We start from the raw sequence: 13199 nt of genomic DNA on the forward strand, positions 1-13199 counted from the left end.
CGTGGCCCACCTGGCCCAGCTCCCTGCACTTGGGGAGGGCCTGCCCCTCACACCCCTCACCCAGGTGGAGGTGTCCCTGCGGCACACCACCAGCACCACTCCAGCCATTAGAGAGCAGGGGCCTGGTCCCAGGACTAGGACATACAGCGCCCGGCATGCCCTCCTCTAGGACCTGCATGTCAACTACAGGTTTCCAGTGTCCCACACTGGGACTGGGTGTCACTGCTTCGAGAAATCATCATCCCTCCAAGGGGCTCTTGCCATCCAAGCCAACTAAAGCAGAGTGAGAGCAGGGGATCAGGTGCTGGTGGCTTCCACTGGGTGTGCACTTGCAACACGGATGCAAAAGCTGGGCCTGGGGTCATGGCAGTGCCACAGCAGAAGAAAGAGGAAACAGAGAATCCTCCAGGATTCCTGAAGTTAAACAAAAAAGAAAAGGAGCTCACAGTGAGTGTGTCTTATGCAAATGCTTGTGGACAGGGCCACGATCGTGGAGGTGAAGCTTGTTTGCGGGCAGCTGTCCCACCATCTGCTCCTCCTGGGACCACCCTCTGCCAGGACCTTGCAGTTTCTCCCCTGAGAAGCAGCAGTTTTGATCTCAGGACACTTTTTCACCCTTAAAGGCTCTTTAGGATCCTCAATGATTTTTACCTGGATTTTATCTATCAGTAGTTACCACATTGGAAATTAAAACTGAAAAAAAATTTTTTTTAATAGTCCCACAAGGACCCTTAGATGGCAGGGGGTAGAGGGGAGAAACTAACACAGCAAAGATGTTAGTACGTAAAACTGAAAAATTCTAGAATATTTATTCATCTTAAAATAAAAACAAGCCAATTACTTATTAACATGGATACTATTTTGAGAAATTATTTTTCAAAACAAAAAAATTTAGTGAGAATGGTATTTACATTTTTATCAGTCTCTTTACTCTGGCTTAAGATAGCTGGATTCTCATTTCTGTCTCTGCAGTCTGCAAACTGCCAGAGCTGGCCCTCCACTATTGTTCCACATTTGCGGATTCAGCTAAACCTCGGATCAAAAATATTCAGGAAAATAAATTCTAGGAAGTTCCCAAAAGCAAAAGTTGAATTTGCTGACAAATATTTACAAAGCATTTACATTGCATTAGGTATTATAATAAATCTAGGGATGATTTAAAGTATATAGGAGGGGGCTTCACTGGTGGCGCAGTGGTTAAGAATCCGCCTGCCAATGCAGAGGACACGGGTTCGAGCCCCGGTCCGGGAAGATTCCCACATGCTGCGGAGCAACTAAGCCCGTGCGCCACAACTACTAAGCCTGCGCTCTAGAGCCCGTGAGCCACAACTACTGAAGCCCACGTGCCTAGAGCCCGCCCGTGCTCTGCAACAATATAAGCCACCACGATGAGCAGCCCGCGCACCACAACGAAGAGTAGCCCCCGCTCGCCGCAACTAGAGAAAGCCCACGCGCAGCAACGAAGACCCAACGCAGCCAAAAATAAATAAATAAGTTTATAAAAGTATTTATGGGAGGATGTCTATAGGTTATATGCAAATGCTACACTATTTTACATAAGGGACTTGGGCATTCACAGAGTTTGGTAGGCTTGGGGGTCCTGGAACCAATCTCCTGCAGATATCAAGGGACAACCATATGTTTTGATTGAAGGATATGAAGAAAATTTAGCCTTATGCAGATATGTACTTTGGAAAAGGGAGGACTTCATGGACACCTTGAAAGGGCCTCAGGAACCTCCAGGTTCCTAGAACAGGACTTTGAGAACACTGTTTGTAGAGGCGGTACCTTTGCCAGCCTGTTGAGCCTGAGAGCGGAGGGGACAATACAGGCCTGACCGCAGGCTGCACCTGTTCTCGCTTGGTCTCCTGCCCTGGGTCGTCAGAAGGGCATGTGAAGCAGAGCCCTACCCAACCCCCAGTCCTGAGCCACGCAGCCAAAACTGGCCAACCCAGATGCATAAAGAGAGAAATAAATTCTTCTTGTGTGCCACCGACTTTGGGGGTAGTTTGTTATGCAGCCAAAGCTGACTAAAAACAAAAGGGATGGTGATTAAAAATACACCTCACAGCTTATGGAAATTTTGAGACAAGCTGAAAAAAGGGCTAATCTGAACGTTCACAAATTTGGTCATGAATAATTTCCCAGAAAAAAATTCTCTTTGGATCTTTTAATGTGACACATTGAATCCCCGAGGAAAGAAAGTCTCCCACATGAAATACCTACCGCTTGCCTCCACCTGATACCGTTTACCCCAAGTTCCACTGTACTAGGCCTGCCGGCCAATCTCCCTCCTATGGTCTCAGTCCTTCACTTTGCAGAGCCTACCACACACGTGATCCCGGAACAAGCAGCTCAAATCCTACTCCATGGCCGACCGGACCAGAGACACTCCCCTGCCCCCAGGCCCATGGGACAGGAAGGAACCAAGGCTGCAGAGGCAGAAGGCATGGAGGACAGGGGAGGGACGCTGAAGGCTCCCGATCCTAGCTGCTCCCCTGGAGACCTTCCAGTCTCCTGAGGACCACTCCCTTTGTCACTGCAGTGAGTTTGGTTTTGTAACCAAAGAAGTCTAACCAGACTGGAATGGCTTTAACTAATGCTGTATCAAACACTCATCTATTTTGGGGTGGCAGCACACCCACCAGTGCTAGTCTAACCACATAAGAAAGATCAGCTTAACAATTTTGTGACAGATGTTTTATTTATAGGGTATTAAAATTTAGGCATATACATGACACAAACATTATATATAGTACTTTCCATGATAGAAGTTATGATACTGCTCACAGAAAGGCCTCAATTCAAGTTACACACCGCATACGCTAGAATGTGCACCTGGGGAGGAGAGGGGGGCTGATGGCCTTTTTGTTTTGATTTTGGTTTAAATAACCTCTGGATGCATTCAAGTAATACTGATCATTTAATGTTCAAAAAACTTTTAATAAACAAATTCCGAGTAAAATTAATTGAAATATTTATGATATGATTTGTTACACAGTATTTCCAATGTACAATCAAGGCAATGCACAACACTTAAAAGGAAGGGAAAAAACCAATCTATTGCACCCACAGGGAAAAAGGCTTTTTATTCATTTTTGGGACGCTGCAATTCATTATTTATATTAAACATTTACACACTTTAGTAAACGCAGAAGTCCTACATGTAATGCAGCATTGTGGGTAAGAAGCCCCTTTTAAGTCTCCACGTGCGAGGCTGACTTTCTGATCATTCTCCCACACGTTAGGGGGCTAACCCTTCTCATGGCACACGTCACGCCCTGCAGTCTGAACTGCAGCACTCTGCCTCCTCGCTCAGTCTCGTGGTGTCTTGCGATGGATGCCATTTCTCCACCTCAGTGTCCTGTTAAGTAATCCTGTGTAGAGTCTGAAGCAAATGAATCCACATCCTCGTTCTCTGAGTCGTCACTGCTGTCATCCGCAGCCGGCTCTCCTGTGAGGGCTATGCGGGCATAATCGTCTGTGTCTATGGACTTGCAGAAGTGGATGGCATATTTCAGTTTCTCCTCTAGCACCTGCTTACAGGAATACCGGGGCAACTTCAACAAAAAGAAGCAGGTGTAGGATTCAGGAAGGAAGTGGTCAGGAGGGTTGTATTTATCCAATACCTGTTAATGAAAAATGTTAAATCATCAGAGACTATGTACAAGGACAGGTAAAACTGCAATCTATTTTATTGTGCTCATTAGACTCTTGACTCTCATTCACATAAAGCATCATATTTTGTTGGCTAAAAATAACAAAATATCAGAAAACACAAAATCTAGCCAATTTCCTAAATAAAAAGGAGTAACTAACTATTTCCCAGGACTTTCAATAAAAAAATAGCAACTGGTTACTGTGACAATTGCCTTTTACAAACTAATGCTGTGAGGAGAGTCAGATGGCTCCACCCACCCCCGGTCAACAAGGTGGGACCCCAGACCCACTGACACAGGGTCCGGTGCAAAGGCACGGGCTTAGCCATCACCCATGTGGGGAAGTTCTCCCTGAATCTATCAGCCCACTTTCAACCACAACAGATTAAGATGCTAGGAAGCCAGCAAGAACTGTGGAAAACCCCCACAAATTACCTTCCTTCTGAGAGGAAAACTGCATATGCTCTCAAAGATCTCCCTGAGAGGTGACTACTTCTGTAACCCTGGCCAGAGACCCAGGACAGGGTGCACTGGGCAAGGAGCCGTCCCCGAATCCCCCCAAACATGCGGGAGAGTGGACTTCCAATCTCTCTCTCTGCGGTAAACTCCACCCCTCAGCACTGCGACTGGCAAAGTCAACTGAGAGTAGGCAGTGGGGAATCAGGTCATTTCACCCCCAGGGCCTGGCAGGTAGACAGAGCCTATCTCTGACCACGGACCGCAGAGTCAGAACTCAAAGCAAAACTCAATCTGATGAGCGCTGATTTTTCTCAGTAAGCAGCATTACTCAGTGATTCACCTAATTCAACCAGAGAATCAAATAAACGCTTTAGGGGATGTGTGTGCTCAACAACCTAGGATACGCTGACATAACAGCAGTGTATTCTGGTGATGGCCAGATAAACTTTTTAGAAGTAGGCAGTGGTACCCAAGACCTGTAGTCATTGAATTTTGAGCTGTCAAACCAAAGAAGTTATGTGTTTTTCATTTTTGTTTCCAGAGGGAAGGAAAACTACGTAACAGGAGAAACCCGCCCGCCTTCCCAGCTGGGGCAGGGCTGCGTGCGAGGAACACGACCCGCGGGGTGTGTCGGAGCCACACCTGGACGACGAAGTCTCTGCCCCGGAAGTCGGCGATGGTCCTGGGCAGCCTCGTGCGGCCCCACACGAAGCGAAGGAAGAGGGAGCGCTCAGTGTTGGAGAAGGACTCCATCACCTCCCAGAACCACTGGATCAGGGGTGCGGAAGGCTCCACCCCCTTGTACGTCGCCACCGACTTTAGAAGATGCAGGGGGATGTCTGGGCTGCCACACACCTGCGGAGGGACACGCTTTGCGTCAGCACAGGGTCCACCACTCCTTTCTCCCAGGGCTGGTGTGGGGAGGCTCAGGCGTGGGAGGCCCTAGGGGATGGGTGGGAGGACAGGCCCTGTGGCCCGCCGTGTGCGCGCCAGGGCTGGGCGGGGGAGGCAGGGACTAATCGCTCCCTGAGCACGTCTTACTTCACCCAAAAGGCACAAGTGTATCTCAGACCTCCAAGTGCAAAAGTTAACTGAGAGGTGAACTGGCGGCACTGACTCAGTGGATGACCATGAGAAGGCATTCCAGGGCGGCAGCACAAAGCGGCGGGCATACCATTGTCTCCAGTTCATATCCGGTGAACAGAGAAAGAAGGGGCACGGGCACGACTCGGGCCATCCCCTCCCGAACAGCAGCCACCTGCTCATCAAATTCGTGGAGTCTGAAAGAAAACACTCACTTTACACTTCTGTCTTTGGTGATGTAGATCTTGTTCTGCTCATACCAACCAAGCCTTGCCACACAGATGAGCCAGGTGTGTGCTCTGCAGACAGAGTCTCAGAGCTTCTCACGGAGTGGGGCCATCTCATTGGCACACGGAACGCGACCTCAAAAACTAGCTACGGCTATACACGTTCCAAGACTTCTCAATCCCCCCCTGCTTCCCAGGAAGGAGCCAGAGTCCGACAAGCAGAGGCAGTGAGCAGGCCTCACAGCACCCACGGTAAGAACTTCCCGAAAGCAGATGCCGCGTCCAAGGCCCTGGTGACTGGCGAGTTAGGGCACGAGACAGAAAGGAACACGGGTGGATGGCACAGGACACTTGCCAGGACCGGCCTCAGGCAGAGCCTAGCGAGCAAAGCCCACCTGACGCACGGGCCCTCATCCCAACACCCAGCCAGGTGCTTCTGGAGGAGAAGGCTCCCAAGCAGCACACTGAGCGGACATCGGGCGGAGGCCACGCAGCAACCGCAGCTGACGGTGGCGCAAGGGCCAGGCGAGGGGCGGAGACGCCCCAAACACAGCCCTGCTCCCGGAGAGGTGGCACACAAAGGCCTGTGACCTCTGCTGGGACAGTCCCCAAACAAGGGGCTTCTCTTCACCTTGGTATTCTGACCAGAGCCAGGAATCTCGGGTGAGAATAATAAGTACTCCAACCCTGATCACAATGGAGCCAAGTCCATTAAATTTTCCTTGTGGAAAGAAAGCGGCCACCCAAGCAAACCATTTTCTGCTATTTTTGCTATTTACTGAGTTGAAACACTGGAGGGCAGACGACCACGTACCTGTAGTTCATTGCGAGCCGGACATACTCGGCGCGGTTGTCCAGGGTGATATGTGTGTACTTGGAGCTCAGCTGGATGTCCTGGCCGCTGGCGCTTGGCACCGTGAAGGGAAGGCTCATGGCCTCAAACTCCTCCGAGGTGGCTTCATTGTCACGGATGTACATGAGCCCAGGGATAAAATCTTTATCGACCTTTCAAGGGGAGAAGGGAGTCCGTTTGTTGGGTCGGGGTTGCTCCCGCACCCCAGGCCCCAGTTCACACCCGACACGCAGTCGCGCGAGGCCTCGATCTGCCTGGGGCGTACGGCAAGGCTCCCAGTGTACTGCGCGTGCCGCGGAATAAAAGAGGGGCAGCGGGGAAGCATTTTACCCGAGGAGCTGAAGAAAGAACGTGTAACAAGGAAGTCTTTAAAACCACTCACTGAGAGCGCGACAGGCACTGCTCACAGGCGAGTCCCAACCTCACTCATGGCACCAAGGGAACCACGCCTAGGGAGGCCCCAGGAGCCTCAACTTCCCCCCAGCTGCCCACGGGCTCAGCTGTGCCACAGGAAAGACAGAGGGCTTTCTTATCTGACGAGACCGTACAAGTGGCAAAGCCCACAAGCAGCTGGTGCATCAAGGTCTAGAAACGGACTGGCCTTGTGTCCACACCCCGACTCTGCTACTAGAAGGCGGCCGACGGCCAGCAGTCTGACCACCTGCGAGTATGTCAGCACCTCGGGACAGCCTGTGCCTCTTAACCAGACCCCAGGGGACGCCCCCCATGCTCTGTGCTGGGCACACAAGGTGTCACATCTCTCGGCCCTCTCCCTCCTGGAGGTTACCTCGCTGAGGTCTGCAATGGTGAGGCTCATCCCAGCCAGCTGCTTCCAGACAGGTTCAGCAAGGTTCAGACTCAGAGGACTCCCAGTCCGGATGGCAATACCCAGTAACACACCTGCTCGTTCGAAACACAAGAAACAGGAGATACTTGGAACGGATGACAGAACATCCAGTCCATTCAACAACACAGCGGAGATGAGCTCTTCCCTGGGGCCTCAGTGCCTTCTAAACCAACATTACCCCAATTCACAGAGACTTAGGTCTGTCCTTAAAACCTTATATCCTACTCTGAATTCATTGCTCCCTTCTGTTCCTATGGGTGAAGTCTATAACTCTTCTGCTCTTTCCACCAACAGCTGTAGCCACAGTGGCCAATCCTCTGACGGGAAAGCCAACAGCCGGAGCTTCTCAAGGAGGTGCTCGCAGTGCCTGGAGAGGTGCAGGCAGTGCCGTGAGTTAATGGGCACAGATCCTCAATGAACAGGTGGCCAAGTATCAAGACATCCTAAGATCTGATCCCAAGTTTCAGATACGTTTAGGATGCAGACACATGCTATCTCAGATCCTCTGAGTGCCAAAGGCACCTCCTGGTCCTTAGCACACAGCTGCTAATGGTCCGGCTCTGCACGTCCCTGCAGCTACACACTGAGAAAGCTCGAAGGAGATATTTAAAACAGCTACACCACTCCCAAGACACAGCAGCCATTAAGCTAACAGGGCACACACAGCGGAACAGCTGCAGCACTGCACCCACACAAGAGGCCCACCCAAGAAGCGGAACATGTTGGTGTGCACGGGCGCCCTGGCAGCCGGGCTGAACAGGTAGCAGTCGCGGTTGGCCCCCGACTCGTCCCTCCCATTGGGCGTCACGATCAGAAGCGGGGTGAGTCCATTCTGCAGCTCTTCACAGATCTCAGCTATGGACTCACTGTAGCCACCACCACAGTCATCCACAGATTCACCTGGGGGGAAAGGAGGGTCGGCAGCTCACGGTCACTGCGCCAGAGCCCCCTGGGGAGCAGCTGGGGGCCGCTCATTTCTCCTCGCACCACCCATTACACCACCGCCCCTCAGCGCACGCAAGCTCTCACCCACGAACTTGACCTTCCAGACGCGGTGTGGGAGGAGAAGGCTGTCAGGACTAAATGAGCTCATCTTAGCGCACATCTGCCCGAAGACAGACTTGGTCCCATCAGGGCCCGCTAGGCCACCTTTACTCCTTGAACGCTTGACCTAGAGAGGGAGACAAAGAACATACAGAAGGGGGGTCACAGCAGAAAGCACACAGGTGCCATCTTCGGCAGCCGACCGGCCCTGGAACCCCTGCATCCAAAGCAGGGCCCTGCGGCCAGTCACCCCTCCCGTTACCCTCGCCTGTCCTGTCCTGGTCACCAGCGGGGAGTGGGGGCAGGAGACCCTACAGACAGCAAGCAGCACCCAGACGTGTGGCACGGCCCCTACAACCTCAGGCCGCCACGAGCGCCCAGCAAGCTCAAGCACAACCCCCCGAGCACACCTGTGCGCGCACGAAGGGCTGCTGGACCTCCCAGGACTGACCCATGTCCTCGCCTCCTCACCCACGCCTGCTGAGGACCCCAAAGACCAGCCTTGCGCTCCTCTTTTTCCCTCCCCTGATGCAGGCTGCCTGCTGGACAGCTGTGCTCATGGGGCCGGGGCGCGCTCGCCAGCACACGTGGCATGGCAGGACGGTGGTGGCTAAGCAAACACGCCCTCAAGAAATCACAGACCACAGGAAGGACTGCAGCAGCCCAGGCGGGCAGGAGCTGCAGCCTGGCTCACCCTCACACTTTGTAACCTTGCCCACGGTCTCCGTGAAGAAGCGGCCAGGAGCCCTGAAAGCGCCCTCCGAGCAGACCATCAGCCCTGGCAGGGTCACCCCAAGGGGCTCTGAGACCAAACCTGGCCTGTAATATCTGGGCCAGGACAGAACCTTCCTCCCCTCCTTTCCTCACCTGCACAGACCCTGCTCAACTCTTGGGGTCACTGTGTCTCCAAGTATGATCACTTGTCCCACCTGTATTTCTCATCATAAGCTAAGATTCCCCAACAGATCGTAACAATGGCCCTCAAGCCCTCACTTAGTGTGGCCTCAGTAATCCTGCAGCTTGCAGCCTAGGCTGTGCTTCAGAATCACCCAAGAAGCTCAGTCTGAAATGACTGCAAAATGAGAAGTTAAGGAAAATATGATTGTGAGAATGTACTTTCACTTGACTCTTCTGGCTAAACTCTCACCATCCTTAACTTCTTCGTGAGTTCTAGGCTGAGTTTAACAGCTAATTCTCCTCACTGCATAAATTACCATTCTCAAGACTAAAAATATAAGAACAATGACAATAGTTTCCTGTGGAGTGAGTTTTCCTGTGCACCACACAGTCAGCTGCACGTTCTCATATGTCATTTCATTTGACCTTAACAGCAGCTCTCTAAGGCACACAGCGCCCAGGGGAGAGTGAGCTACAGAAAGGAAGAAGGATGTGTTCCTACGTGAGGGGTAAGACACAGACCTGCTGCCCACTCGAAAGGTCACATCACCTCAGTTTACAGTGTCAGTTAACACAGACTGATGCTCTCAGCTGCTATGAAGGAACATGGTTACGTGAACACAGCCAGGACACTGCAAGGACAGGGCTGTGTACCTGACACCTCTGGACAGCAGGAATACAGGTGGTTTTAATGGTCTTTAATTTGAATTTTCTAAATTTTCAGAAATAAGCAAGCATTATCTGCAATACATTTAAAGTTTTTAATGTACAGAGATTTTTAGATCCTATTACAAAACTAAATTAAATTCAAACACAGAGAAACCCTCCAAGAACACGGCCTACTTTTAGTGTCTCTACAGCACTTCTGACAGACAGTAAGAAAATGTCTCCAAGGGCATCCCCACGAGAGAAGGCTGCAGCCTTGGGACAGCACAGGGAAGAGGATGCCCGCACCACCTTTCTGGGTCACTGCTGGTGTCTGCGTTCAACCTGGAGTCACAGAATGCCCCCCGCACCACTCTGCTCTACTTTATATCCATCTTTGTGGAGGACCTTCCCAATTTCAAGAGTATGTTTGAAACCCTGAACTGAAGGGAACCTGGCTCTGGCACCTGAGGACCGCTGGGTGGCCCGGAGTGGCCCCTGTGACATCAATGAGCGTTGCACGCTGTGTTGAAGGTTGTTTATACGCCTTTTAAAAAATGTCTAATACAAATTTGTTTCTCTCCTTACCTATTCTGTTCTTTCAGACACGCACCGAGCATTTTCATAACTCACTGTGCTGGGGATGCCAAGATGAGAAAAGAAGAGGCATTGAGCACACAATGACTGGAAAATGTGCCTGGTGTGGACTCCAGGTTAGCCAGGTTCCCTGGTGCCAAGGGCCCTGGGCTTGGACACCCACACTGGGCCACTGGCCCCAACGTGGTGCCTGTGCACAGCTGAGGCAGGCCTGCAATCCAGGAACACCCAACTGTCTGAATTAGACGATCAGCTTTCCTCACTTACGAACTTTAGTATTTACGCCCTAATAATGTAGAGCAAACCAAAATGATCCTCCAAGGTGGGGAAATAAAAGCTTTTTTATGACCCTAATTAAAACAGCCCATTTGTTTGTGGAACGGGCTGACTGACCTCCAGCTTCACATTAAACACTATGACGTCGGTGAAGGAACCACTTCCATCAGCATGGTCACATGTGTTCTCCAACAAAGGAAAAGAGTGTGATGCCTTAATTGAAAATGCCCCCAGGAACAGCTCTGGAAGAAAGTCTAGTCACACAACCAGCATCAGGGTAGAAACCATGTGCTGACACGATGGCTCAGGAACAAAGCATCTGCTCTTCAGGCTCTGCTCCTGCTCCAAGAGGCGGGGCCGACTTCGCTGGCGTGGGAAATGTCAAGTGCACACACGCCATCAGCAGTGCTGGGCTTCCTCTGGTTTTAATTAATTCTTTTAGCTCGAAGCTTACATACATTTGGCAGCAGTACAAATTCAGAGACGGTCTACTTTTCACTTCTTCGATTACTACTGTGACACAGTCTTAGTATAAGTGATTCTGGCCTATTAAACTGGCAAAGTAAGCAGCCATCAGAGCTGGGGAAGGTATGAGGCTGGCGGGAACAGGGAACCTGCTCTGCCTCTCAAAACCTAACCCAAGAGGGTGACTGAAGGCACACACGTAGCTGGGGCCACACAACCTGGCCCTGCTGTACCCTAGCCTTCTAGCCCCCAGCAGAGAAATCAACGTGGGCAGCTGGTTGGCGTAAACAATCCCACGGCCCTACAGCATGGGACAGGGAGGTGCTTATTACAATGCATTAAGAGGAACAGACAGCAAGTTGCAAAAGAGAGTCATCCAGTTCAGTTTACAACCAACAGATACACACCCCCCAAATGTTAGCAGCAGTTATCACTATGTGATGGAAATATGGGTCATTTTTACTTTTCCCCTTTTGCTTATCTGGATTTGTGCTTCTGGGTTATCTGAAATAAGCCTTTCTTCTTTCCGTTATAAAGAAAACCACTAACGTTGCCACCTGGCGGTCTCAGCATTGGACATCTCACACATGTGGCACCTTGCTCTCTAAAGCAAGGGCATGAGAGAAGGTTTTCTACGAGCACTTGCCCCCGGCTGAGGGGACATGACTCACAACCACAAACCCATCACATCTAAGAACAGAAAGCCATCTCCACTTGTTACCTGGATCCGGTTCAACTCCACCACGGGACCGTGCTGGCGATCTCGCACCATAGTTGCTTGTACTACTTTTCGGAAAGCTGCCTCCTGAAACACGACAGACAAAATTTAGAATGTGATATAGAAAGTATTACCCACAGATATTTCAAATCACAAAACTCCCTTTGTCGGGTCATGAGGTGGCCCAGGGCGGTAGCCTGGCATCCACACGCAAGCCCACGCAGAGGCTCAGGCAGCCGGCAGGGCCAGTGCTTAGCAGCACCCCCTGCCTGCCATCTGGAGGCATGAGGCACCCGGCACGCACTGCACAGAGAGGAGCGAGGGCCAGAGCCCGGGGACCACCTGCTCCAACCCAGGGCTCAGGCCAGGCTCCGAGGGTTAAACAGAAAACCGAGGTTTCCCAGCCAAACTGCAAGTCCACTAGTGGCAGGACTGAGGCACTAATTTTATACAGTATTGCTGCCCCAGCAGAGACATCGGCCACAAAGCCGCAGCAGGGCCGGGGAGCGGGCCAGGGTGGGATGGGGATGGCGAAGCCAGTGAGGGAGGGAACTCATGGGCACCGGGCACTGAAAGAAACCTGGAAAACCCAGAGTGAAGATGGCAAGCAAAGGGAGCAGGCCCCAACTTCACCCAGGGAGACACATGCCCACGTGGGCCTGGGCGCGGGGGACACGTGCTCGTGTGTGTGTGCGTGCGTGAGGACGGGAGGAGAGTCCAGACACCCGGAGGAGGCCGGACCAGTGGCAGCCCCAGGTCCCTGCCGAGTGGACGACTGGGCTCTCTTCTGGAGACAGGGCGGCTGGGGTAGGAGTGGAGGGCGGGCCACGAGGTGCCGACAGCAAGGTCTGCACCCCCCTCTTAGGTCAGAGCCTGAGAGCTCCAACCTGTGAAGATGGGAAGGGAAGAGGTACTGCCATCACACGGGGGGCCCACAGACACACACCCTGCACCATATAGGCAATGCAGAGGCAGGCCGCTCCCCACGCATTCCTGCACGCCCTCCACCCCAAGGACCAGCACCCTGCTCGCTGCTCGGCCCTGCTCCAGGCATGAGCTCCCTTCCCCACAGAGCGCCCCGCGAGCCCCGCCCTCCTGTGGCTCGCTCTCTTCTGGGCCCTGGTAACAGCTCTCCACAGTCACCAACGAAACCCACTCCCTAGAATTTCCTGCAGAGGCGGTCCTTCCCAACGAGGACCAGAATAGAAGCCGACATCCCCGTGGCTGAGGGTGCCCTTTCAGCCTCCCTGGGCGTCCCTGCCCTGTGCTCCCAGCCTGCAGGACACTCACATACTCAGCGTGAGACACATGCTACCTCTCGCTTTGTTTCCTCCCTACAAGGAGAGGCTTTTTCCCTTTTACTGCTTATTATCACCTCTGCTTTGAGGGATTAAAAAAATGGTGAAAGTAATCAAATTTGCCATTTTTA

At 52.1% G+C, this 13199-nt stretch overlaps 1 protein-coding gene across 5 annotated transcripts in view; it reads right to left on the minus strand.

Annotated features, from left to right (window-relative positions):
• Positions 1-3107: 3107 nt before the first annotated feature.
• Positions 3108-13199, minus strand: part of HERC2 (HECT and RLD domain containing E3 ubiquitin protein ligase 2) — a 230121-nt gene continuing 220029 nt past the window's right edge. For 3 of the 5 annotated variants that reach the window (XM_029224737.1, XM_029224738.1, XM_029224736.1), the window contains 8 exons: positions 11774-11857; positions 8158-8299; positions 7834-8028; positions 7069-7181; positions 6243-6433; positions 5293-5398; positions 4761-4973; positions 3357-3629 (listed from right to left, as the gene is read on the minus strand). In XM_029224737.1, coding sequence (XP_029080570.1) covers positions 3357-3629; positions 4761-4973; positions 5293-5398; positions 6243-6433; positions 7069-7181; positions 7834-8028; positions 8158-8299; positions 11774-11857 — 1317 coding nt within the window. Of the gene's footprint in view, positions 3630-4760; positions 4974-5292; positions 5399-6242; positions 6434-7068; positions 7182-7833; positions 8029-8157; positions 8300-11773; positions 11858-13199 lie in introns of all 5 variants that reach the window. The other 2 variants (XM_029224735.1, XM_029224734.1) reach the window with 1 other exon arrangement.

This window comes from Monodon monoceros, unplaced genomic scaffold (assembly GCF_005190385.1).
Source record: "Monodon monoceros isolate NGI ecotype Baffin Bay Population unplaced genomic scaffold, NGI_Narwhal_1 Super_Scaffold_16, whole genome shotgun sequence".
In the NCBI taxonomy this organism is placed as follows: Eukaryota; Metazoa; Chordata; class Mammalia; order Artiodactyla; family Monodontidae; genus Monodon; species Monodon monoceros.